Source organism: Lithobates pipiens, unplaced genomic scaffold, assembly GCF_037356315.1.
Source record: "Lithobates pipiens isolate NorthernLeopardFrog02 unplaced genomic scaffold, aLitPip1_a1.2 Scaffold_18, whole genome shotgun sequence".
NCBI lineage: Eukaryota > Metazoa > Chordata > Amphibia > Anura > Ranidae > Lithobates > Lithobates pipiens.
In genome coordinates, this window is record NW_027507758.1 from 248807648 (window position 1) to 248835377 (window position 27730).

Genomic DNA, 27730 nt, shown 5'->3' on the forward strand with positions numbered 1-27730 from the left:
CAGTTCACACAGCACTTTACAACATTGGGGCAGACAGTACAATTCAATACGGGGGGGGGGGGGGGGGGAAATCAAAGAGCCCTGCTCGTTAGAGCTTACAATCTGTCATAAATCAATGCACGTTAACCCGTGACATAACTCACTGGAATGGCAGTGTCAAAGTGCCCTTAGAGATGTGATCATTTAGGCTTATTAGTTCTAATCACAAAAATTTTTGTTTGCTGAATGTAGAAGAGAATAACATTCAGAAAAGCCCTCAATAGTAATTATTCTAACCTCAATTATTGGGTGCATATTTTTTCGGGAAACATGTAAATATTTAAGTCATATAAGGTGTTATACACAATATCTAAATATTCGAAGGACTGTTAAGACCAGGAAAACTAGAAAATGTTGTGTGTAATATACTGCACTCTACCAAGGGAGCCCGTCACTTAGGGGGGTCAAACATTGTGTACCCACAAGCTCCAGTGATAGAAATTTGACCTGCATGCAGATCCGTCTGTTTAAGGGTCAGTTCACACCTATGCAGGTTGCAGATGATGCATATTCCAGGTGCATTTTGTGTTTTTTCAATACACGTTTTAACATAGTTAGGTTGAAAAAAGTCCATCTAGTTCAACCAAAAAAAAACACACACACACACACACACACTCCTATTCCCCCAATTGTAGTGCTCAACTGCGGTAGAGAAAAGCTTGGTCTCCATGGCTGCCTTCACTTTCTGGCAAGGATATTACAAATAGAACCGCAAAACATTTTGGCAGGTAAAACTACCCACATTTCAATATCAAATGTGTATTTGGCTGCTCAGCTTCACATTTTAGTAAGGAACAATATTAAGAGCAAATACTTGGTTAAATAAAAAAAAAAAAAAAAAAAAAATCAGGTCAAGTTTTTAACTATTCAGTATTAGCGCCCCCCAAGGTAAAGTCAGATTACAGTTCCAAAGTGCTTACTGTGTTTCACCTGGTATATTTGGGAAAGAGTAAAGTATGTTCTCTTAGCCCTTGTACACACGGTTGGGCATTCCGACAACAAAATCCGTCGGATTTTGTCTGAAACTGGTTCAGAACGTGATGACGTAATTTCGTTACGACCAGACTACCTTCAGGCTAGTAGCGAATAGCTTTGGTCTCGTAATTTGATCTGAGCATGCGTTGCACTTTGTCCAATCAGAATTCTCTACAAGCGATAGGACAAAGTCTGATTGGATCATGTTGTCGAAACTTTTATAGCCCAGCTCTAAAACTTTGTCGGACGGATATTCCGACGGAAACAGTCCGATGGAGCCCACACACGGTCGGATTATCTGACAACACGGGCTGATCGGACATTTTCCGTTGGAATGTCCGACCGTGTGTGCAAGGGCTTAGACAGGCAACAGTATACAGTTTGTCCCCAATAAGTTGCTATGTAGGCACAATCTAACTGGGTATTCCCATACAACTGTACCAGCAAACAAACATTTCAAGGTGGATGTAACATTTGACATAAAGCAATGCAATATAGAACGCAAGCCAATAAACACTTGCTCATTTGGGCAGAAACTGAGCAATTTACAAATCACAAGCACAAATCTGTTAAAAATGGCATTAGTTTAGAATGGTTAACACAATGCATTACAATGTACACGCCATGTAATGTTGTGTACAGTGTAAAAGAAGGGTAATTTACCGTTTTTTTGGGCTCCCATAACGCAACGCACATTAACTTTTGAAATACTGCACCTTGCAATGCACCACGATGACCCACCAGGATATGAAGGTTCCCTTTAGTATTAGTGCATCATAAATAACCTTTGATATGTTTAGCAATAAATGATTCACACCTGTTTTACCAAAAGGAGTTGAAGATCTTCACTGAAGGCAAGATTCACTTCAATTATTCAATCACATGAAAAACAAATCCCTGTTTATTTAATCTGCACATGATTGGATATTCAAAGAAAACACAGCCACACTGAGTGAATATTCTCAACTTCCTTAGTAAATCTGCCTCAATATACATTAGGACCATTTCTGTCCTCTATGGTACAAAGCACATGTAGTATTTTGTCGCATGTCGCAAGGTGCTTTATAACCCTGGCTACAAGGGCTGAAGTGCATTTCAACTCACCCTCCTCCAGGCTCTCAGACAACAGCCAAAAGGAGATGTTTCATTATACCATATTGTCTTGGCTCAGAGTATTTTACCCAAGACAAGCCGCAGCAGCAAGAATGCAGATGCTAAACCCCCCCCCCCAACCTCTTCCATTACTCTTGACATTGCTTGTCTCCAGAAAGTGCTCTGAGCCAAGACAAGATGCAGTTATGAAGCGGCCATCTCCTTTTCAGCTGTTGTCTGGCTGTGGCTGGAGGAGAAGGGGGTGATGTTTGGACCTCATATATAGGGTTAGATAGCACATAGAACTTAACTTACTACATGTACTTTGTTCCAGAAGGGGAAAAAAAAAAAAAAAAGTGAAAAAAACTCGAATGGGATCTTTTTTTAAATACTGTTAAGCAATATTAATAAGTAAAATAGAAACCATATTGCATGTCAAACCATGATACCTCTAGGAGAGCAGCGGGCTGCAGAGGACCAGGAAAAATACGACCACATAGAACAAACAGGATATGTGCAATGGAAGCTCTTATTTCATGCAACTGAGGGGATCCTGTTTTATGGCATGCCAAACACAACTACAGATGGAAGAGTAAAAACACAAGGGGTAAAAGCATAGCACAACAGGCAAGACAGAGATGGGATGTACTAAGGGTTCAAGTGAAGGTATACAAAGATTTCTTGGTACAAATCATTTAGTGTAAAGGTGCAAAGTAAATAAGATTTTGAAATATATGACTGGCCAATTCGATTTCACAGAGCAGCAATTTGGTTATATAATAAAGATAATATATACAGCCTAATGTGGCCACACATACTATACACACTTAAACCCTTTAAATACAGCCGGCAGAAACATTTAATTCTAGTATAGGAGGCAAATCTTTATAGTATAAAAAGGACATTTCTAGATAATTGAAAGTAAACATAAAAGACACTAATCATAATGTACATTTTATTCATAATTTGTTTACTTAATCAAATTCATACTTTTATTTTATTGACAATTTATTAAAATGTTCTATAATTAACAAATATCGCACAACAAAATAAAGCAAAAAAAATAAAAAGTAATAACAATAATTTTTAAGTTTCCTAAATGAACAAATGCTTTTGAGGGAACTGGAATATTATTGCCATGATGCTACTAAGGCTTTTGATACTATTGAATCATTTTATCTATGGGCAGAAATGGAAAAGTGTTATTTTGGACCTAGAATAATGAAATGCATTCAAATACTGCATCAAGATTCTTGTATAAAAAGTATGGAGTATGGCTGGCCATGTGAGTCAGTTATTTTTGTTAAACCCAATTCCCCCATCCACACATTAAAAAAGGTGGATGGGTGAATTCTCCCCCACTGTGTCATTGTATTCTGACAGCGGGGAGGCTCCCCCACCATCAAATTCACAGATAAGCACTACAGCCGATTGAGCGCCTTTTTTTCCCAACAGGGTGGTTGAACAAAAGTCGATCGGCAGATTCACATGTACTTCACAACTCTCCGATGTGGGTGGCAAGGAGCACTTTTAGAACAATTGATGGCATTTTTTAGAGATCCTAGAAGAAAATTCTCTGGTCATGTATAGAAACATTACAGCAATCAAATGAGGGAGATACCCCTAATCCATGGATTTCTTTTTAAGCTGCACAACATTTACAGTTGCGGTAAGGGAATTACTTGGGAGATAGGCTGTTCACTTTGAAAGGAAATTTCCCCTTAATGAAGTGAAGAGCCATGACCTTCATCATCCAATCATGTGGAGAAAGAGGATTTTAATACTGAGAAGGTTTGCTGTACTTACCTATGTCTGCAGCAATGGAAGGTTTTACACCACTCCTGGCTGCTTGTAAATTTCAAGTCAAGTCAATTGTCAGCTTCCAGACCTCCCTTGGGCTCCACTGTTCCACCTGCAGGCCCAGAACAAGCATAGCAGGTGTTCCAGAGAAGAGGGGAGGGAGAAAAGCAAATGCCCATTCTTTAATCTTCCCAAGCTATTAAGAAATGGAAAGCGAAATGCATTAGTCCACTTCCAGCTGACACTTTCCCTGGCTGCTGTGGAGAGCTAGAGAGACATCAGTGGTCTAATAGACCATATTCTGCGCACACCAGAGAGAGAGCGATAATTATAGGGCCCTTATTTTCTGTTAATGCCAAAATGATGACCTGTAAAGTCTTTTATAGCATTGCCTGTGAAAAATTGTGTAACAAAGTTTATTGCCGTTTCATGGGCGCACGCAATTTTAGGGTTTGATGTTTGGCATCAATTTACTCGGTGCAACCTTAGCTTTTATATTTTATCACAAAATTGGGTAATATATTGCATTTGTGTGCACCATTCGACATTAAATATTGGAACTGCTATCATTTCATTCTCCAGGTCCTGTTTTGAAAAGAAAATGTAAATTTTAACATGTGCAAAAAAAAATGCAAAAACTGGCTCTGGCTGCGTTATTTAACCCAAAAGCAAACATTAATTATATTGCAGCTTACCAAATCTTATGCCGCGTACACACGAGCGGACTGTATGGCGTACTTAGTCCGTCGAAACACATTTCAGCGGACAATCCGCTCGTGTGTGGGCTTCAGCGGACTTTTTCAGCGTGCAGTCTGGCGTACTAAGTATTTCGTTTTTTTCGAAATTCTGTCCGTCGTACTTTAGTTTCAGCGGACAGTACGGTCGTCAGTATGCTAGTTCGACGGACTAAGAATGGCGCATGCCCAGAAAGGATTTACACGGCGGAAGGGTGCTTTGCTGTGTCCTGGACTTCCTATTTCTAGTCCCGTCGTACGTGCTGTACACGTCATCGCGCAAGCTTTCGTCGGACTGTTTGTGTATCCGTGTGTGGTCAAGTCCGTTCAGTGGAAAGTACGACGGACTGTCCGTCGGATTGTATGACGAATTAAGTATGCCATACAGTCCGCTCGTGTGTACGCGGCATTAGATGTGATCAGTTTTCTTTTTTTTATGCTCTCTTACTTTTATTTTTATCTGGCCAGTTTTAAAAGAAAAAAATAAAGATAAATCTGTCTTGCAGATGCATCAGTTACAGCGATGAGACAGACCATTCAATATTGACAGGGGTGCTTACAATCAGCTTTTATTTGTGTAAAACCTTTATCCCAAAAAAGTAAAAAAAAAAAAAAAAAAAAAAAAACACCTGCTTGCTGTAACTGCTTATAAAGTGTCAACTGGGGCTCAGCTTCAATTTGTTAGTGTATCTAAATCTGCTAGTATGTCTAACACTCCCCTCCTGCCTGACTGACAACGCTGCTGTGCAAATCTGCCTGCTGTGCTTCTTACATAGTTAGTAAGGTTGAATAAAGACACCAGTCCATTCAGTTCAACTGAGTGAGTGTCTACAATTGTCCCTATCCCTGTACATTGTGTCTCATCTATTATATTATTATTTAAGGTACCCATATAGTGCCGTCAATTTATGCAGCGCTCCACACATATATTGCACACTCACATCGGTCCCTACCCTTCATATACTAGGGCCAATTTTGGACAAAAGCCAATTAACCTACCAGCATGTCTTTAGAATGTGGGAGGAAACCGGGGTACCCCGGAGGAAACCCACACAGGCACAGGGAGAACAACTTCAAGCAGGTAGTATTGCGGTTGGGATTTGAACCAGTGGCCCTTTTTTACTGCAAGGCGAGAGTGCTACCCACTACAGCAATGTGCCGACTTCCTCAAGAATGGGGGCACTCTAATACCGGAGGTATTTTACTGGCCAGATGACGGGTGAAAATAGAAGAAAATAAGCCTAAAAGAAAAATTAATGCAACCACAACATCGAATGAGTGGTAAGCTGCAATGTATAAAAAATTTAGGTTTTGGGTTTAATACCGATTTAAAAAGCATTTAAAAAAGCAACTTGTATTTAAAATGAATTCTTAATTTCTATGGCCTCCTATAGTAGAATTGATCAGCAATACATACAGATTAGTACTGGGTTAATTGCAAGAGGATTAAAGCAGAACTCCGGGCAAAAAAAAGGTTTTAATGGAATGCATAAGCAAGGCTTAGATCAGGTGTTTACTACTGCATGTGACCTCACTGGGGAGATACATCACCCACGTCCTGATTTCATGACCAGTGTATTCAGGAGAGGAAATCTTCCCAGTGGGGACAAAGAGCAAATAATAATAATAAAAAAAACTGGCAAATGTTCTTACTCTCTTTCCAGACTGTAGCCCAGGGATCTCCAAAGGACGGCCCTCCAGCTGTTGCGGAACTACACACCCCATGGGGGCATTATAAAACTCTGACATTTCCAGACATGACTAGGCATGATGGGATTTGTAGTTCCTGAACAACTGCAGGGCCATAGAGTTTGGAGAACCCTGCTCTAGCCCGAAGAAAAAAAGCTTGTCAGAAGTTCTACTTTAGGAGTTTATATCAAAGCATTATTAGAGCAGATGAAGGTACAAACTGAAGACAACATTGCATTCTGACTGAAATGACATGCTTATACCCAAAACATACCTCAGCAATCTTCAGGACCGAGCTCCCATTCAGATCAAATGTTGATGTATATGTTATGCACAGAAGGACCTGCAAGTGGGTAGGACAAAATAAAGTAAACACTTTGCTAAAAATAATGATCCTTGGGCTTTCACTCTACCCAATTTTGAACTAAAGGATATGCAGACAACAATGTTAACAGAACTGTGAAAATTTGGAGAGCATAAAACATCCCTCATATATGTCAACTGAAAGTGTTGAAATTTGACGTACCACTCCCAATCCATGATCATTATTATTTTTATACAGGATTTATATAGCACCAACAGTTTGCGTAGTACTTTACAACATAAAGGCAGACAGTACAGTTACAATACAAATCAATACAGGAGGGATCAGAGGGCCCTGCTCGCTACAACTTACAATCTAGAAGGGGGTCAAATGATACAAAAGGTAATATCTGTGGGGGATGAGGATGGAGAAGATCAAAGTACGGCTGTTAGGTGGGGTAGAATAAGCTTCTTTGAAGAGGAGGGTTTTCACGGATCGTCTAAGTAAACAGGGTAGGAGATAAATTGGACAGATTGGGGTAGGGAGTGCCAGGCTCTGGAAAAGGCCTGGAGGCCAATAAGGGAGGAGGCGAAGAGGGAGCTGGAGAGTAGGAGATCTTGGGAGGAACGAAGAACGATTAGGTTGGTATTTTGAGACTAGGCTAGTGATGTAGGTGGGGGCTAAGTAGTGAATGGCATGAACATGGAGTTGCACTTTCTGCCTTCTTTGTAGATCATTTAGCCAAAAGAATCATTTGTGAGATTGGAGTTGAATATCAGATGACTCCTTGAATCTGAAATATCCCCTGTGTAACGCACCATGTTCTGGACTAGACCCCGATACTCCAAAGAATAAGTCACGTTAATTTCTGAAACTTCAGGATCCATCTAAAAATTGTTGTAAGGGCCAGGATATTTTATCAATCCAAAAACATGTTATACATGAAAGGATTTAAATAAAAAGTATTTCAGGTTCTGGGGAACAATATTAAAATCAAGACAAAAAGGGAAATTTTATTATAATTTTAATATATATATATATATATATATTATATATATACACACACATATACACACACACACACACACACACACACACACACACACATACTATACCTAGATAATGTCTGGTCAAGGTCACAATATCCGACAGGGCCGGAGTTGCGTCAGATTAGGTGACCCGTCAGAACTGGTAACGGAACAGAAGTGACGTTCCGTTGCCGCCATCTTGGTATACCCTGCACTCCTCCACAGAAACGATACACCGAGAAGGGGGCAAGTGGACATCTTGTTACGCCAACCGGAGTTTTGCATTTCACAGTTATTTTTTACTGGAGACGGAGCATATACGGTGAAATACAGTATTTGCATATCCATCAGACTGTCTACATGTTGAATTATAAAAGCACATTAGCAAACCTGTGAGATCAGCAAGTTTGCCGCTGCTTTTAAAAATCAACATCTAAACAGTCCATTGGATTTCTAAATACTGTATTTCACCTTATAAGCTCCATTTCTGTTAAAAATAACTCTGAAATGAAAAACTCCGGTGGGTGTAACAAGATGTCTGCTTGCCCCCTTTCACTAAGAAAAAACATTTTGAAAATGCTAAGGGGTGTGAATACTTTTTCAACGCACGCTACATTCGAAAATCAAATGTTAAAAGCAAACAAAATTTTGAAGTACTTTTGAATGACATTAGTCCAGTCATTGAATGCACAAAGAATTTTCATACAACCGTTCCTATTGTTATTTGTATGAACATTTGTTTCAAAATCTACTAGTGTATAGCAAGCCTATTATGATGCTAAACAGAGAAGTGTTCATTACCATAATTCATCCACATAAATCATACCATGGATATAAAAAAAAGTCTACACTTTCTGTGATGTAAAAAAATGAGACTAAGATAAATCATTTCAGAACTTTTTCCACATTTAACGTGACCAATAAACTGTACAACTTAGTTGAAAAACAAACTGAAATCTTTAAGGGAGGAAGCAAAAATAAAAAATGTGGTTGCATAAGTGGGGATGTAGCTGTGTTCAAAATTAAGCAATCACATTCAGCCTGGGGTCATACTATTGCATACACAGACATTGCATGTGATTCGCACCACATTGCGGTGCCAATCACATACGATGTCTGTGCAATGCATATTTAGCCATGCAGTTGTATGGCTGAACTCGCATTGGATTCACATGAAAAAAGGTGTAGGAACCTTTTTTTCCCTGCTCTGGAATAGGATCCCATGGGTGTTCCTATTCCTATCAGATTTCACAGTTTGCACTGCAATCTGCAAACCGATCTGGGGGTCATTAACTATTGACACTATGGAATCACGCTGGTTCCTGCATCGCAATAGCGTGAACCCAGGCTCAAACTCATGTTAAATAGGAGTCAGTACACACCTGCCATCATTAACAGTGCCTCTGATTAACCCCAAATAAAGTTCAGCTGTTCTAATAGGTCTTTCCTGACATTTTCTTAGTCGCATCCTACAACAAAAGTCATGGTCTGCAGAGACCTTCCAAAGCATCAGAGGGATCTCATTGTTAAAAGGTATCAGTCGGAAGAAGGGTACAAAAGAATTTCCAAGGCATTAGATACACCATGGAACATAGTCAAGACAGTCACCATCAAGTGGAGAAAATGATACAACATTACATTACCAAGAACTGGAAGTCCCTCCAAAATTGATAAAAAGATGAGAAGCAAACTGGTCAGGGAGGCTGTCAAGAGGTCTACAGCAACATTAAAGGAGCTGCAAGAATATCTGGCAAGTACTGGCTATATGGTACATGTGACAACAATCTCCCGTATTCTTCATATGTCTGGGCTTTGGGGTTGAGTGGAAGCCTTTTCTTATGTAGAAAAACATACAAGCCCGGCTAAATTTTGCAAAAACACATCTGAAGTCTCCCAAAAGGATGTGGGAAAACGTGTTATGGTCTGAGGAGACCAAGGTTGGGAAAATTTGTGGGGTGATCTGAAGAGGGCTGTGCACAGGAGACGCCCTCGCAAGCTAGTGTTTTTGCAAAGGAGATTGGGTAAATATTGCCAAGTCAAGATGTGCCATGTTGATAGACTCACACCGAAAAAGACTGAGTGCTGTAAAAAAAAAAAAAAAAAAGTGCTCTAACAAAGTATTAGTTTGACCACTTGCCGACTTGCAGGACTTTTTTAGCGTCCTGCCAGCACACTGCTCCAGTGTGAAAGCTCTCGGAGAGGAGAGGCACTTTACAGGTGTTATTTTTAGCACTGTAGCGCTTGTAAAGTGCCTCAGACTGACAGTAGCCTAAGCTTTTTTACGAGCATCTTAGTGAATGTAATCAGCATACTATATTCCACCCCGATAGCGTTTAGCAATAGGAGGACATGAAGGAGAAAAGAGACAGGGGAGTGCCATTTACCACTGTGTATACGCCCACACGTGTGACTCCATGAGCTGCACAGATAAGAAAAAAGGAGGAAATTAAGACTTTAGAAGGGAACTACACCTGGAGCATGCTCTGTAGAGGACACCAGCTGGCCTACATGATCCCAGGCTGTAGTGAGGACACAGAGAAGCTGGGAAGGACACCTGAAGGTAGAATCAAACCGGTATATTTCACTCTACATAAACAAATGCTTAAGTGGCTTTGAGAGCATGAACACTGTTATATAGCACGTAATGGGAGTTTTTCATAGTCTAGTTTGAATGGCACTTTAACGTTCTTGGAAAACAGGTAGGAAAGGTTCTTACCCTTCCCCACTCTATCCAAAACTCAGGTGTTTAGAGTTATACTTGAAAAACACCCCTGTTACTTTTTCTCTGTACAGGCAAAGTGGACTAAGTTAAGAAGAACTGTCTTTTCATATATAAAAAATAAAAATCATCATCATCTCTATTTTCACCAGATTGCCTTCATACTTTTATGCCCCGTACACACGGTCGGACTTTCCAACAACAAAATCTGTCAAATTTTTTCCGACGGATTTTGGCCCAAACTTGTCTTGCATACACACGGTCGCACAAAGATGTTGGAAAATCCGATCGTTCCGAACGCGGTGACGTAAAACACGTACGACGGGACTATAAGCGGGCCAGTAGCCAATAGCTTTAGTCTCGTAATTTATTCTGAGCATGCATGGCACTTTGTCCGTCTGAATGGTCTACACACGATCGGAATTTAAACGATTGGAAAGTCCGATGGAGCCCACACACGATCAGATTTTCCGACAACACGATCCGATCGCACATTTTCCCTGTCGGAAAGTCCGACTCTGTGTACAGGGCATAAGAATATGTAATCCCAACCACTGAAATCTCATATCAGCTTTAACGTGTTGTAATTTTCAATTTGAAATATGCACTTATTCTTCGAAGAACACCTGCAATGAAGGTCCCTTTTCAGGCACTTCTGGTAAAAGGGTGACAAACGCTTTGTCCCTGTCTACTAACTGTGCTCCTGCATTATCAGCCTGTCACATGGGCTTCCACTGGGGACCACGAGGGGCCATGCTAGAACACATTACACCATCATGTTCCACAGTTGTCACCATCAGGAAAACTTCCCGGAGAAATGTCACAGAGTCATCACAGGAGAGCATGTAGACAGGACATCAGAAGGACGGAGATGCAGCAAAAGTCAAAACAGGCATTGGTTTAAAAAAAAAAAAAAAAAAAAGACAAATGGTTTATGATGCAGTGTTGGTGCAAAATAAATGTCATTTATTTAGGGTTTACATATACTTTAATACTCCTGGCAGTTTGTATAGAAAAATCTCTAGTACTAGACTGCAGTGACTAGGATACAGGCAGTGTTCTAGCTGACTCAAGTTTCTCTTTTTTTTTTTTTTTTCTCTTAAAAGAAAGCCTAATAATCCTGTACAGTTGATCAGCCCAGGTTTAGCACACCAGAAGGGGATGAGCCGACAGGTTATTCTGGTTCCTAAGTACACGTTACCTATTGACTTTCCAAGAGGAGGCATTTAAACTCAAATTATATGATCAGAAAGGTAAGCAGTTTTTTCCAGTCTCTCCAGTTCGCAGAGCATTTATAGAAGTTAAATAATATGTATATGTTGCAGGCAAACATAAAATCTTCCATTTAGCCCATAAGCACGTATATAATAATTTTGTTATTATTTAAAAAGCGGTTCTGCACCTTTAAAAACAATATTAAAAGCCAGCAGCTACAAATATTGCAGCGGCTGACTTTTAATAAATTGACACTTACCTGTCCCAGGGTCCAGCGATGTCGGCGGCAGATGACAAGCAATCACTCGTCTCTCAGCTGCCCCCGCCACCATCCTCTGTCAGGGAATCGGGAAGTGAAGCATTGCGGCTTCACTGCCCGGTTCCCTACTGCACATGCGCGAGTCACGCTGCGCGTCTCTGCTGGTCCCTGCTGTGTCCTGGGAACTGTGCGTTTCCCAGAACACAACGGGGGGCGGGGCATCTGCGGCAGTCTCTCCCGGAAGTGGGTGCAGTTACCTGGATTATCCAGGTAACTGCCCCCCCCCCCCCCTGAAAGGTGCCGATTGTGGCACCGGAGGGGGGGGGGGGGATCAGATGAGCGGAACTTCCACTTCAGGGTGGAGGACCGCCTTAACCACTTCAATACAAAGGCACTTATACACCTTCCTGCCCAAGCCAATTTTCAGAGCTGTCGCAAATTGAATGACAATTGCACGGTCATTTTACACTGTACCCAAACAAATTTTTTTATAATTTTGTTCCCACAAATAGAGCTTTCTTTTGGTGGTATTTTTATTTTTTGCGCAACAAATAAAAAAAAAAAAAAAAAAGTTTTTCTTTGTTCCTATAAATTTTTTTTGCAAATAAGTACTTTTTTTCTTCAATGATGGGCTCTGATATGGCTGCACTGATGGGCAGTGATAAGGTGGCACTGGTATGCAGCACTGATGGGCACTCATAGGCGACACTGATGGGTACTTATGGGTGGCACTGATGACACTGATGGGTGGCATTGCTGGGCATCACTGATTTTTATTGTGCCATAGAGGTGCCAGTCAGGGTCCATTTGTGGGCACTGATTGGCATATGTTGGGCATTCATTTTCACATGTGGATGTACCTGGCCATCCACATGTTAGGTGCTTCCCTGGTGGTCCTAGCGGCTCCCCTGGTGGTCCAGTGTGGTCATCTGAGGGGGGGCTGCGCTGATAAACAATCAGCGCAGACCCCCCCCCTGTCAGGAGAGCCGCCGATCGGCCCTCCTCTACTCACGTCTGAGATGCGAGTTAGGGAAAGACGATCAATGGCTCTTCCTGTTAACATCGTGATCAGCTGTGATTCGACACGGCTGATCACGTGGTAAAGAGCCTCCGTCGGAGGCAGCTGCATGCTTGGATAAAGGTCTAGAATGCATTTTGGGGGGGGGGGGGGGGGAGGCGGCGGACACGCATAATTTTTTTATTTTTGCATGGGGGTTCCCCTCAAAATCAATACCAGGCCTAAAAGGGCCTGGTATAGATTTGGGGGGGCACACTGTTTTTTTTTCTGATCGAACATGTGCAAATCAGATACGTTCCCATAGAAGTAGTCTGGAATTTGCATCTGAACTGCACTGCAGTGCTCAGAAAATGCACACGACTCTTTTTAAATTTGCAGTGAATTCACGTCTCCAGACTTGGCTGCCTGCTGCATCGTGGACCAAAATGCTGGTTCAGAGAAGATGCCATCATGTAAATTCTGGTACTAGTGCAGTTATTTGCGGTGTTCACCAACGTCCCACATACTGTAGATTAGCCCCTGCTCTCTGACCTTATGATTTGCTACAAAAAGTTACAATCTGATCATTTACAAGCTTCCATGAATACAATTCCTGACCTCACAATATACATGAACTATATCATTAAAGCGGATGTAAACCACTGCACATTTTTTTTGCCTTACCTGCAAGGCAAAGGCATAGAGTGCTAGTATGCATCGCATACTAGCAGATTACGTGAAACTTACCTCAAAATGAAGCCTTTCAGCAATGCTATGTCATTACTGGAGACGGCGTCCATCTATACCCGGTCTTCCGTCCGGGTTCGCGGCTCTGGCTTTGTGACTGGCCGGAGTCGCAATAATGTCACTCCCACACATGCGTATGGGAGCCGCCGATCATAGCACACTGCTCTGAAGAAATGACACGGGCGACCATTCCTTCAGAGCTCATGCATCAGTGATGTAACTGGCTACTAGGACAGTAAATATCTCCTAAACGGTGCATGTTTAGGAGATATTTACACTACCTATAGGTAAGCCTTAATATTGGCTTACTTATAGGTAAAACTTAAAATATGGAAGTTAAAAAGTAGTCCATGAACTCCAGTCAAGTGGCTTTCCCAGGGCTATTTTTTCAAACAATAGGTGCTGGAACTCAACTACAACCCCCCCAAAACCCCTCCACCCACACACCCTCCAAATCACATCAAATAGTGGGTGTGGTCATATTTCACAAACATTACAAGGGTCTTAAAGGGACATTAAATATCAGGATTGCATTACAGAGTGCAGAGTTCATGGGAGTTATACACAGAGTGTAGAGCTGTCACTTGTAAACACAGAAACAAGACTTCTAGGTGTACAAGTGATTTTGGTGAGCACCCCCCCACCCCCCCCCCCCCCCCACCTCAAGGGTCTGAGCCAGAGGTGGTGGAACTGAATTCCACCAAGTTCCCCCTGAAAAAAAGCCTTGGGTTTTCCCTAGGCTCAGATGATGTCATAAGTCTGCTGCAGGCAGGAGAAAGTTTTTCTTCAGTCCTCTCTCCTTTAGTGACTATAATGTTCCATCACACATTGGTTGCAAGGTTGAAGTCTACAGCAGGAAGTAGATCTATCATATATGACAGACATTTTTTTTTAAGTATAACTAAAGGCAAAAAAATGTTTTCCTTGTTTTGGATGGAGTGGATAGGGATTAGAACACCTGTCAGTTTTTATTGTTATCTGTGCCCCAGTTAAGGAGATTCCCCCTGTCTATTTATCCTGTTTACCATGAACATTGAAGTGAAAGTAAGGCCCCTTTCATACTGAGGCGTTTTTCAGGCGCTACAAAGTGCTAAAAGTAGCGCCTGAAAAAAGCGGCTCCTTTCACTCCAGTGTGAAAGCCGGATGGCTTTCACACTGGAGCGGTGCACTGGCAGGACGGTAAAAAAGTCCTGCTAGCCGCAGCTTTGAACACACCGCTCCTAAACCGCTCCTACCCATTGAAATCAATGGGGCAGTGTGGCTATACCAGCGGCAAAGTGCCGCTACGAGCAGTTTTAACTTTTTTTCAGCCGCTAACGGGGGGTAAAACAGCTAAAACGACAGTAAAGCGGCACTTTACCGCCGACGCCGCTCCCGCCCCAGTGTGAAAGGGGCCTAAAAGAAAATCCCTTATTTTGGGTTGTCCCCAGAAAAGCAATAGAGGGGAAATCTTAAAATGGGGCAATAGTTCTGGTGACCTGGGGGTCCCCAAAAAATTCCTTTAATTTGCAGGGATTTCCTCTCACTTCCTGTTTGATTATGGGACAGGAAGTGAAAGGAAATCTCTGAAATGGGAGACAAAAGATGAAAAAATATGACTCTCCCTCGCTCGATCCAAAATAAAAATAAAAAAAAGGGAAGAAGAAGAAAGAAAAACATTTTGAATATAGTTTTACGTTAAGGCCCGGCTCACACTTCTACGGCTTTGCATGCTGTGTTTTTCAGGGGCATTTAAGCCTATGCATTTCAATGGGCTGTTGTGCCTCCTGAAAACACAGTGAAAAGGTCCCTGCTCTATTTTTTAAATCGCAGCCCACACAGACTTGGGATAAATGAGTTAAGTTTGAAAGAATACATGTATTTTTCTATAAAATCGACTTATTCTACTGTCCTTTACCCTCCTAAAACATATTTATACGCTCTACTGCAGACCTTAGACACAGACACGCCTTAACTAGTTTGCCTCTTTTAAAGTGTCTGGTACGTTCACAACAGAACAGGGTTAAAACAAGCTCACAGATGCAGTAATAGCTGTCAGTTTGTTTTAATTCTTATCAGTAGGCACTGGGCTGTATAGCCACCTGATCACTTTTACATGACTGGCACATGCCGTTTTCCCCTCTTCCGAGCTCTTCCACTCCTCCCAGGAGCACACCAGCTATGGTCAGGATGGCGAGCGGCAGGAGATCAGGGAACATCTGTTCCCCGATCTGCTCTGCAGCAGTCTGAATTTGAAGCACTCAGCTCTGAGAACATCTTATGCAGAGCTGTCAAAATCCCAGCTGTCGCAATTCTGTGCTCAATCGGTTAGAGCGGAGGGCAGGGAAGACTGTAGGGGATCTAACAAGTCGTTGATGTCTCCAAAAGAGGACTTGTCATCTGACCAATGCTATCACATTGGGGCTTGTTAGTCCCCGTTGATAACAATGTTAAATAGAAAAAAAAAGTAAAAAAAAAATAAAAAAATAAAGACTAAATAAAATTTTTTTTTTTTTTAAATAAGCAAAAAGCAACTCTGCAACAAACACCAGAGCAATTATTCCAGGGCCATCATCATTTATGGTTTACTCTAAACTGATAAGCTGTAAAAGGCATTTAAAAGCATTACCTATTGATTATTAGAAGGCAAAGACACACCTGTCCAGCCCTGCTGTTGACAGCTGCTGAAGCTGGATGGTGCACTGATGGGTACTAATGTTTTTATTTTATTTTTTATCTTTTTAGAGGGTACTAATGTTTAGAGCAGTATGCACCCTGAGAAAAACGCCTGGAAAGCAAGCAATCTGTGTTCTGAACATTTATCCCTGGGCTGATTTTTACAAATTCAAACAAAAAAAATAAATATTTTTTTTGTTTTAATAATCACTATACACAATATGTGCATTTGTATCCTTTTTAATTCATTATATACTGCATACCTTCATAACCTCCACCTGTAGATCTTCATGTAAGGACGGAGTCACTTTAACAGCATTGAGCATTTGGTTAAGTAGCTGCCGCTCATCTGAGTCTGTTTCCACGGATACAAATCTGTCGTCAGCCAGAAGCTTCTATAGTAAAAACAGTAGCAGAAAAGAAATGCGTCAGCTTTGAGGTCACTGACTTTGCTCACTGTGCAACCTGTCATCTGAATCCAAATAATACATTACCAACAACATAGCAGAACAGCGTATATATTTTTTACCAACAAAAGTAAAAAAACATAGAGTCATCAATTTCATTAATGAAGGGCTCTTTTGAATGCACGGTATCTTTCTCTTTATAGTCACTAGCATGTTACTGAAAAAGACGGTTTAATATTCCTCTAATGAAGGTGTATACCTTATCTACAAATCAGAAATATAACATTAATAACCCCAAAGCTAGTGCCTTTAGTGTTAGGACTGTCACCTTTTTTTTTCTTTAGTTTTATCATTTTTTACAAAAGGATTAGGATTACTCTAGTCTATTCTAATTAGAAATACATAAACTTATTTTTCTACATAAGATAAATATCCATGGTACACATGCAAGCCTAACGTTGGCAACTCATGCTTTGATCATCAGCGTCTTTTCCACCAAGTTGTTCTGATAGGAACAATCAATTTATTTTGTTGACAACTTATTCGATCAATTAGTTAGTAGATTTTGATAAACACTTAAAGCAGAGTTCCAGCCGATTTTGTGTTTATTAAAAAAGTCAGCAGCTAGAAAAAGTGCTATGGCTATTCAGGTGTTTGTGGTTTTGATCGAATTGCAGATCGGTCAGATAAGAAAATCAAAGCATAGTATGATAAGAGATAGCCAACTGCAGTCGTTTTGTAGACCCTCTGTGCTCGTTTTACATCTCTAAAGCCTGCCATAAATGGTTTAAATCTTGCCCAGTTCAACAGGGACCGGCCAAGATTCGAACCATGTATGGGAAGGCTGAATATACCCAAGTTGATTAAATCAAGGAACTTGGGTACAACCACCCTGTTGAATTTTTCATATGAAAAATAGCTGCCAGCAATAATCACCACCAGAAGAACACAATGGGTCCACGGGAGGGATTCCTCACTCATCACAGTGGTTGCAGGAAAGAAAAATCGCACCATCTATGTCCGGCTTTAGGGTGATTCACACCAGCACGTTGAAATAATGCACCTAAATGGCACCCACAGTGCAGCTTTCCAGCGCCCCTGAATTGCAGCAAACCCCAATGCTGGGTATCACACGGCCAACCCATTGCGTGTGATTTTTAGTCCCTTGCGGTGCAATAGGCGGTTCATTCTAATGAACGGGATGCCTTAACATAGCAGGCATTAATACACGTGTGTGTTAAAAGCACTGCAGTGTGTATTTTGACATTTGATATTTTGTCAGATGTGGACCCTTATCTTTGTGTACCCTATAACTGTTGTACTCTTCTTTTGCTCTGTTTGTACATTTTGACTTTATATTTAATAAAAACAAATGAAAGAAAAAAAAAAAAAAGCACTGCAGTGGCTCAGGCTGGTGTGAATGGGCCCCAAGTCCAACTACTTGAGATCCTTCTCCTATATATCCACTGTGGACCAGAATCATTTTTTACATTTCAGCTTATGGGCCTACTGACTTAGTTGTAACTTTGAAATGGCTTATGATACCAAAGTAACCCTCAAGGTTTTTCACCTTAATGTATTCTATGCATTAAAGGTGAAAAACCTTCTGTAGTGCAGCAGCCCCCCAGAGATCCTCTTTTACTTACCTGAACCCGATCAGTCCATCGACAGGGATGAGCACAGCAGCTCCAGCCGGTGTCTCGGGTCCCCATTGGATAGATTGATGCAGACATTGGCTCCCACTGCAGTCAATCAAATCCAGTAACACGGGGGGCAGGGGCGAGTACTGCTGTCTGGGTCAGTGAACGCAGCAGCAGGACTCGTGAGCGCTCCTGCACGGGTGTCCGAGGGGCCACTCGATGCAGGGAGGAGCCAGGAGCACCGCTGGGGCACCCCCGAAGAGGAGGATCGGGCCACTCTGTGCAAAAACCTTGCACAGAGGAGGCAAGTATAACATGTTTATTATTTAAAAAAACAAAAACATGAAAAATTTCGGAAGCATCTCATCAAACTGATGCTGTCAACACACGTCCAAAACACATCGACACACTCCTATAGGGTGAAAAAAAAAAAAGTGACTACAGGCAGTTCCCGAGTTACAAACACCCAACTTACAAAGACTCATACTTACAAGTGGAGGGAGACAACAGGCATGGAGAGGAAATCTACCCCTAGAAAGGGGAAATTCACTCCTGTAAGAGTTATCATGGGAAAAAGGTGTCTCCACTGAAGTTTTATCACCAATCCTGGTTTCCACAACAACCCAAAGTTTTCAAAATCCCATTGTCAGAGGAACAAAAAGTGAGGTGAAATCTTCTGATCGGGGCGCAGACAGCAAAATGTTACAGGGGTGTTAACCCTTTCTTATGCTAGCCCAAAAAAAACTTCAAAATTATTTTTTGGGCTGGCGTTACAGTGCCTTGAAAAATGTATCATACCCCTTGAAGTTTTCCACATTTTGCCATGTTACAACCAAAAATGTAAATGTATTTTATTGGGAATTTATGTGATAGACCAACACAAAGTGGAAGGAAAATGATAGATGGTTTTCATTTTTTTTTTTTTTTTTTACAAATAAATATCTGAAAAGTGTGGTGTGCATTTGTATTCAGCCCCCTTTACTTTCATACCCCTAACTAAAATCTTATGGAACCAATTGCCTTCAGAAGTTACCCAAGTAGTAAATAAAGTCCACCCGTGTGCAATTTAATTTCAGTATAAATACAGTTGTTCTTTTAAGCCCTCAGAGGTTTGTTAGAAAACAGCATCACAAAGGCCAAGGAACACACCAGACAGGTCAGGGATAACGTTGTGGAGAAGTTTAAAACAGGGTTTAGTTATAAAAAAAAAAATATCCCAAGCTTTAAACATCTTACGGAGCACTGTTCAATCTGTCATCCGAAAATGGAAAGCGTATGGCACAACTAAAAGCCTACCAAGACATGGCCATCCACCTAAACTGACAGTGGAGCAAACCAAATGTGTTGATCTAATGGTTATCTGTTATGTTAACTGCATCTCTTATATTGTATTTTGTTATGGAACATATATTTTTAATCTTTTTCAATAAAATAGATTTTTTTTTTTATATACCATTGAAGTGATTGATGCCCTAAAAAGTCCCATATAGAGGGTTCTTGTTCGTTACAACTCTTTTAAGAACAAACCTACAGAACCTTGTTTGTAACCCAGAGACTGCCTGTAAATAAGAACATCTTTGATTAAAAAGATGAGTAAAACAAAACAAATTAGCTGTGCTTCACAGTGTGGCAAAAACAAAATAAAAAAAAAAATTTAAAATAGAACTGGTCATGTTCAGCAGGAGATACCGCCTTCCACCATGCCCCATAAGGATGGGTGGAAATTCATCACAACCTTGATGGGCATGGTTGTGATGTGGTGACAAGAGATTTCAGTTTCAAATTCCTCTTCCAACAGGTAAGTGGGAGGTGGCCATTCGCTGCTGATAAAGCGATCCACCTGGGACCGCGAGTCAGCAGCTAGGCCCATTTGAAAGAGGCTTAAGAGTAATGGTTTTAACGGTTTCTTCCATCAAAAGTCACTGGATAGGAGTAACTGGTTTGTCACTAAAAAGAGTTGTGGGAACCACATTTTGGGCAACAAACTCTTCTATTTCCCCTTTCTTCCCAGTGAAAGCCCTGAAAATGATGTTATAGAAAATTGTTGTGCAATACCACTGACAGTACCAAACTATATTAGAATTAGGTCTTGACTGCCTGTCATCTACATCCATGTTTTGAAAATAATGTATTTTCTGTGTCTGTAAGAAAGATTTCACCTTACTTCCTGTCTTTTTGACCCCTTGTCACTGGTACAGGAAAAACGGAACATATCTCCAACAGAAACACAAACAACCATGAAAATCAGTCAGGAGTTCTACCCCTTAAAGTGGATGTAAACTCCATTCATGAAGTCTGACCTGGGGACATATTTGTAGTGTTTACTTCTCTCTCTCCAAAGCTCTAGGTTCCATGTCTTTCTGCTGCTCTGTTCCTGTTATCAGTATGATAAATTCTGACAAGCTCACAACACAGGAGATAAAACCAGCTGGAAATTTGTGTCGGGGAGGGTGTTCAGAGACAGAGAAGAAGAGATGGTCTATTTAGACTGCAGCTCTGCAAGTTTCTTCTTTCCTTTGCCTACGTGTAGGGGAGGGGTTGTGCATTTCCTCCAATCAACTCTCCACACAGTGTATACCCAGACTCCACACGATGCACACTTTATAAAGAATGTAGAAAGCTGAAGACAGCAGATATACATGTAAAACTTATGTAGGCAGATTTATTTCATCCCTGTGTATCATCTGAGGCTCACTTCGCTGGGTATATGTGAGGGTTTACATCCACTTCAACTACCAGGGCATTTGTATCACAAACCTAATGTAAGATAACTCAAATGTAAAAGGGTTTTATTGCTGTCTGGGTAAACTAACAAATTTGCACTAACTTCCTGTGTCAGGAACCACTGTTTCTGGGAAAAGAATGGAGGTGAAGTCGCCTTTAATGGTGACAAAGAGCAATAAACATAACAGTAATGGGCAGTGAGCATACGACCCACAACAACAGAGGTTTTACCTATATACCATGATCATTCAGAGATCACTTCTTTATGCGAAGGACATTTATTTACTCTATACAGAAAAAAAGTTGAATTTTCTGTGCTGGACTGTTAACATTTTTTACAAAATGGCAATTTTTTCCTCTAAAACTGAAACTTTGGCACATTTATTATTATCAGGATACATGTAACTGAATAAACAAAATCTTTATTATGGTCTCTTACCTGCATTCCAGCCAGTGCATGTTGGGCCAGCTTGATATTTTTTGACTCCAAAGCAAGTTGAAGGGGAAAAAGGCACTTTTCCCTAAACAAAAACATTATGAAAGAAAGAATAAATTAGATATACTCTATGTGAGAGTTGTCAAACTCAGTTTCATTGAGGGCCACATCAGTAGTATGGTTCCCTCAATAGATGGGCTTTACCTGGGGTGTGCTACATACAGACTGTAGAGTTCAGGGGTGTGCTGTGCACAGAATGCAGGATTTAGGGGTGTGCTATGCACAGCGTGCAGTCCTAACCTCCCAGAAAAAGTCCCTACCCTCCCAAACTTCCCCGCATTTCTCTCCTACCTGGCCCAGCTCTAGTACCCCCCTGCGTAGGCAGCTCCACTACCCGTGTATTTGGCTCTGGTACCTTCTTGTGTAGTTGGCTCTGCCTCTCTTTGCAGGGAGATTGTTCTCTCAGATTCTGGAGATCTGTCCCCATCATTAATGTGTGCAGGGATCGGTCAGTCCTGGGAGACAATGAGAGCAAAGCTGACCCTTGTAAGCACAGGAGACCTCAGGGGTTATTTACTAAAGGCAAATCCACTGTGCACTTTAAGTGCAGTCGCTGTAGATCTGAGGGGGACATGCAAGAAAAAAAAAAAGAAAAAAAAAAAAAAAAAAACACAGAATATTTGCTTGCACATGATTGGATGTTAGAAATCAGCAGAGCTTCCCCTCAGATCTACATGACTGCAGTGCACTGGTAGTGCACAGTGGATTTGCCTTTAGTAAATCAACCCCATTGTGTTTGACATATGTGCTCTAGGTGTTTAAAAATGAAGATTCAGTGTCTGATGGCAGGTCCCATATAAAACTGAAGTCAACGCATAATTTGCCACAAACTAACACAAACTTCTACTAAGCAGATTAAATGCGCAATATTTTATATAATATATATATATATATATTTTTTTTTTATTACACACACACACCTTCTACTATTTAAATCAGTGAACAGCCAAATGTGTGCTAAACATTACCATTATTAAATTATCAGTTGCTGGTATGGGTTATGGGGAATAAGTAGTGGTAAAGCTAAACAGGTTTATTTAGTAGAGATAACAAAAAGTACAATTATTATGTGCAAGGTGAAAGAACCCAACCTACTATTGTTTACTGACCTGACTATGTAGTAAACTGAAATCTGATTAGAAGCTATGGGTCACTGCATTTTGAGGCCTTTAATAAAGGATGCACTTCAGACAAAACTGCGGCCTTGATATGAATGCAGGAACATGACTTGGTAGTCCACTACTTTACTTTTTCATAAACTGGAAAGCAACTGAGCACCCAACTGCTCAAAACTGCGTTATTGCTAGAAATCAGGGCCGGATTTAGCCTGTCCGATGTGGGGGTACAGTAAAAAATGCTGAGGTGGTAGAGGATTGGAAGTCAGCAGGTAAAAGTACAGGGGATCAGCAGGGCAGAGTGCAGGATCAGCAGTGTAGGCCAGTGTATTCCTTTTTAGGAGAGCATACAGCGGTCAGCTGGGCAGCGTACAGTGGGTCAGCTGGGGAGAGCACAGGAATTGGTAAGGCAGTGGGGCGACCGCTGGCAGGAGAGAGGACAGGGGTGACTGCTGACATGGCACTCAGCATTGTTCCCATCCCTGTACTGTACATACACAGCCTGAGCCCAGACAGCGATAATTCCTCCTCCACTCTTTCCCACACAACACAGAGGTGAAATCCAATTCTCTTTCACACAACTAGGATCTACACTGTGTGTAGTTGGTGACCATGTTGCACTTCTGACCTGTAAAATTACCTGGTCAGAATGGCAGTGCAGCTGTAGTAACCAGCAGTGGCGTAACTAGAACCTTCAGGGCCCCAATGCAAAAAACCATGAAGGGCCCCCCTGAACCCCAGCCAGGGCCCTTCCCTCCGAGTCTGGCGGTGGAACTCCAGGGTGTGGTCACAGGTATGACCTTTGTGAGCCCTGTAGTTCCACCACTGGTATCAGTTTTTTTTTTTTTTTAGATGCCCCATTGGGTGACTGTCCCTAGGCACAATGGGGTCCCCGTCCCCAGAAGAGATGAGGTCCTTTTCTCCAGGGCAGATGAAGTTACTGCCCCCCAGGTGAGAAGGTCCCAGTCCCCAGGGGAGGTGGGGGTCCCTGTCCCCACGTAAGAAGGGGTCCCTGTCCCCAGGGGGAGATGGAGGGGGTATGTAATGGTGTGTGGGGGATGGGATCCTCTCACTCACCATGACCAAGCTGTAGGCCGCGCACTCATCCATGTTGGCCTGGGCATATCTCCCAGAAAGACCTTTCATCATCTGTGTATGATGGGGGAGGAGGGGGGCTGGCAGACAAGCCTGCAGTGTCCTCCGGGGAGCCGGCTCTCATAGGGCTGCACTGCATCTGTGTGCTTAAAGTTTGTTTACCCGGGAGAAGTATGCAGTGCAGTGTGGGCCGGACTCGGGGGGGGGGGGACGACTCTGGCCGGGGAGAACAGACGACATCGGACTGAGCGGCAATGCATGGAGCAGGAGAGGGGTACTCTGAGGAGCCGGCTGAGGACACAGGTCATGTGGGGAATGCACAACTAAAGAGCAGCCAGTGCGATAGTCGAGCATGGAGCTCTGCTAGTCACCCTCCACCTCCAGCCACCCGTGTGTATGGTGCACTGGTACCCCTAGCTGCCTATGCTGCTGCTGGCCATATGTAGAGGGGGCTGCATGGGCCCCCTGCATCACAGGGCCCGGTTGCGGTCGCGACTGCTGCACCCCCTATAGTTACGCCCCTGGTAACCAGCTACACACAGTGCAGCTGATTGTAGCTGCTCTGTGTTGTGTGGGGAGGAGCTGAGGAGGAAATCCTGCTGCCTGTGCTCAGGCTGTGTATGTACAGTGCAGAGATGGAGCACGGCAGGGCATAGGGTCAGGCGTGGAGGGGAGGTTGTGAGTGGGGTGGGCGCGCAACTGAAATCTGGGGGAGTGCCCCTCCCTAGATCTGGCCATACTAGAAATATGGTATTTTTGGAGATATTTTCAAGACATTTCTGCACAGTTGCAGGCCAGATATTACAAACAGCAATGTCCTAACTATCTCAGAAAGCGGAGCCACCTTAGAACACACGAGAGAAGTTTCCTGCAATCTTGCTCCACGGGAAGAACATAAAACTCAAATTATGGCAAGTGTAATGGTCTATGACTAATACGTTTCTTCCAGCAGACAGGAACCAGGGCAGCAGATTTGGATTGATATTGCTTGCATACCCACTAATGGCTCCACTGAGTAATTAGAAAGCATTGAAGTTATCAGTTGGTACATTGTTATGTCCAGAAAACCAAAATCTGGATATCTGCCCGCAGGCTGGAAGGTCAGCAACAATGCAGCAGAAAGGTGACTCCTAGAGATCAATGATAGCAACTGAAAAATAAATGGCATTATGTCTGCAGAGTCTGTTTTAAACCAGCCATTAATGAGGGATTGATTTAAGAACGTATTAAATGTGCACCTTTTGTCATAGGGTAGAGATCATCTCAGTTGGATGATATAAAGCAATAAAAACCTGAGAGGAGTTTTATCCTTAATAATATATATTATTTATTACACACGCGTGAAAACTTTTTTTTATTATTAATTATTATTATTATTATTATTGATAAAACTCCTCTCGGGTTTTTATTGCTTTATATCATCCAACTGAGATGAGCTCTACCCTATGACAATAGTCATAGGGATAGAAAGTGATGGGGAGTCCAATATTTATTGTCACCAGGATAAGGAGGTGAGGGAAATCTTCCAGTAGGGGCAACAGTTCAGAAAATATTTAAATATTTTCCTTCATTTACTGTTGGTTCTCCAGTGCAAAAAGTTTGGAAATTTCCCTAATGGGCACACAGAATTTAAAGTGGTCAGAGGTTTTAACAATTAAATACTCTAGCCAAAAACTCCAACCAGCAAGCTTAGTAAAATATACAGTACAGCCAGCTGTGGCTTTTTCTAGCCTGGGGAAAATAGGGGCAACTAACTGTATGGGCCCTCTGATCTTCTAGATTGTAAGCTCTAATGAGCAGGGCCCTCTGATTCCTCCTGTATTGATTTGTATTGTAACTGTATAGTACTGTACTGCCCTATAAAGCGTTGTGCAAACTTTTGGTGCTATAGAAGTCCTGAATAATAATAATAATAATATAACTGGAGCACCCAATTTAACTGATTTTACCTAGAGAATAAAAGGTCAGCATGTTTTTTTATAGGGATTACCACAGTGCATCTTATTTGAATGTTGCAGAAAATCATTTTCTTTTTATATACATTTTAACAAAATTACTGGAAAATTGGTCCCCCCAACATTTGCAACGATGACCATAAAACAGGCGTGATTAGTGGCAGTCGATTACAAATCCTATTCTTTTATAGAATCGTGTGCTACTGCTACTATTTGGAATACTACAGTTTCTGAATCCCCAGCACTGGTCACCATTATATAATAGAATAGTCTTGGGCTAGTCATAGGCTAGGTTCACATGTAGCTGTTTCCTACGGGTTGCATTTGTCCATTAATTTGAATAGGCTGCTCTACCTGTGGGAAATGCAGAAAAAAGGTCCGTGCACCTTTTCAAAATCACAAATGCACTGAAACGGCATGGTGCTTTTGCACCCAAATCCGTGCTGCGTTTTCAGATCTGTGGGGTGTTGGAGTCGTAAAGGCACGCGATTTTTTATCTTAATGCATTCTATGCATTAAAGGATATGTAAAGGTTTGTTAAAAAAAAAAACAAAAAAAAAAAACACACACACAAAAAAAAAAAAAAAAAACATACGTCATACTTACCTCCTCTGTGCAGTTGGTTTTGCACAGAGTGGGCCTGATCCTCCTCTTCTGGGGTCTCTCAGCGGCGCTCCTCCTCTTCTTGAGTGCCGCTGGAGAGCCGCTCTCCCTTAGGGCACTTGTGCAGGAGCACTCCCATGTCCTGCTGCTGCGTCCATTGACACAGACAGCAGGACTCGACCCCGCCCCCCCCCCCCCCCCCCGCTCACACGTCATTGGATTTTATTGACAGCTATGTGTGCCAATGGCTGCGCTGCTATCAGGACCCAAGACACTGACTGGAGCTGTCGCGATTGTCGTGCTTGTCCCCGTCGCTGAAAAGACTGGGTTCAGGCAAGTAAAAAAAGGGGGCTCTGGAGGAACTGCTGCATCACAGGAGGTTTTTCATCTTAATGCATAGAATGCATTTTTTAAAGTCAGCAGCTACAGACACTGTTGTTGACCTTTCATAAAGACACTTGCCTGTCCAAGGAGCCCATGATGTCACATCCTCGCCACAGCCCCCCCCCCCCTCCGCCCCGAGGCCGTCGATCCGTCCATTACATCAGGTGCCGTCATTATAACTAATGGAAACCTTAGTTACAAAGGCTCCACTTCCGGTTTCCTACTGCGCATGTGCCGCGCGGCACTTTGTGAATGGCCAACTTGTCTTCTGGGACACACACAGGTCCCAGAAGACAGCGGGGGGGGGGGGGGGGGGGCTCGCCGCACAAGAGGACACGATGTCATGCGCTATGGCCTGGCTGGAATGGAAGTACACTTGGTACTTCAAAAAAAAGGTACCAAAGAAAAAAAAAATCATATCCAAAAACGAGGGGTGGAGGGGTGGTCGTTAGTTTAAGATCAGCTTTCAAAAATGGGTGGAACTCCACTTTAAGATGAAAAAAATCTTCTGTGTGTAGAAGCCTCCCCAACACCCCACTTACTTACATGAGCCCCATTTCTCTCCAGGGATGTCCATGAGTGTCCTAGCCATCTGGGACTCTCCTCCTGATTGGCTGAGACACAGCAGCAGCACCATTGGCTACCGTGGCTGTCAATCACTATCAGTTAGCCAATCAGGGTAGAAAGGGGGCAGGGCCAGGTCAGGGCTCCATGTCTGAATGGACACAGGGAGCTGTGACTCGACTCAGGTGCCCCCATAGCAAGCTCCTTGCTGTGGGGGCAGTCGACAGGAGGGAGGGGCAAGGAGCAGCGAAGAGGGACCAAGGAAGAGGAGGATCCAGGCTGCTCTGTGTAAAACCAACTGCATAGAGTGGGTAAGTGTAACGTTATTTATTTTTATTTTTTTTAAACAAGACTTTACAAACACTTTAAGAAACAATGCCCCCCCCCCCCCCATCTACTAAAGAGCAGCGAGTGTGGGCATGTTTGCGATTTACACACATGCTCGCACTCACATAAGTGTGAACCTAGTCTTACACTTCCTGCTCATTTTGACC

The 27730-nt window shown here is 42.3% G+C and overlaps 1 protein-coding gene across 2 annotated transcripts in view; it reads right to left on the reverse strand.

The window, feature by feature from the left end:
* Window positions 1-27730, reverse strand: part of ARFGEF3 (ARFGEF family member 3) — a 142357-nt gene that overhangs the window by 106117 nt on the left and 8510 nt on the right. Inside the window, exons 3-5 of one of the 2 annotated variants that reach the window (XM_077486771.1) lie at window positions 21464-21545; window positions 16517-16648; window positions 6604-6672 (exon numbers count right to left, since the gene is read on the reverse strand). In XM_077486771.1, coding sequence (XP_077342897.1) covers window positions 6604-6672; window positions 16517-16648; window positions 21464-21545 — 283 coding nt within the window. Of the gene's footprint in view, window positions 1-2555; window positions 2694-6603; window positions 6673-16516; window positions 16649-21463; window positions 21546-27730 lie in introns of those variants that run through there. The other variant, XM_077486772.1, reaches the window with a different exon arrangement.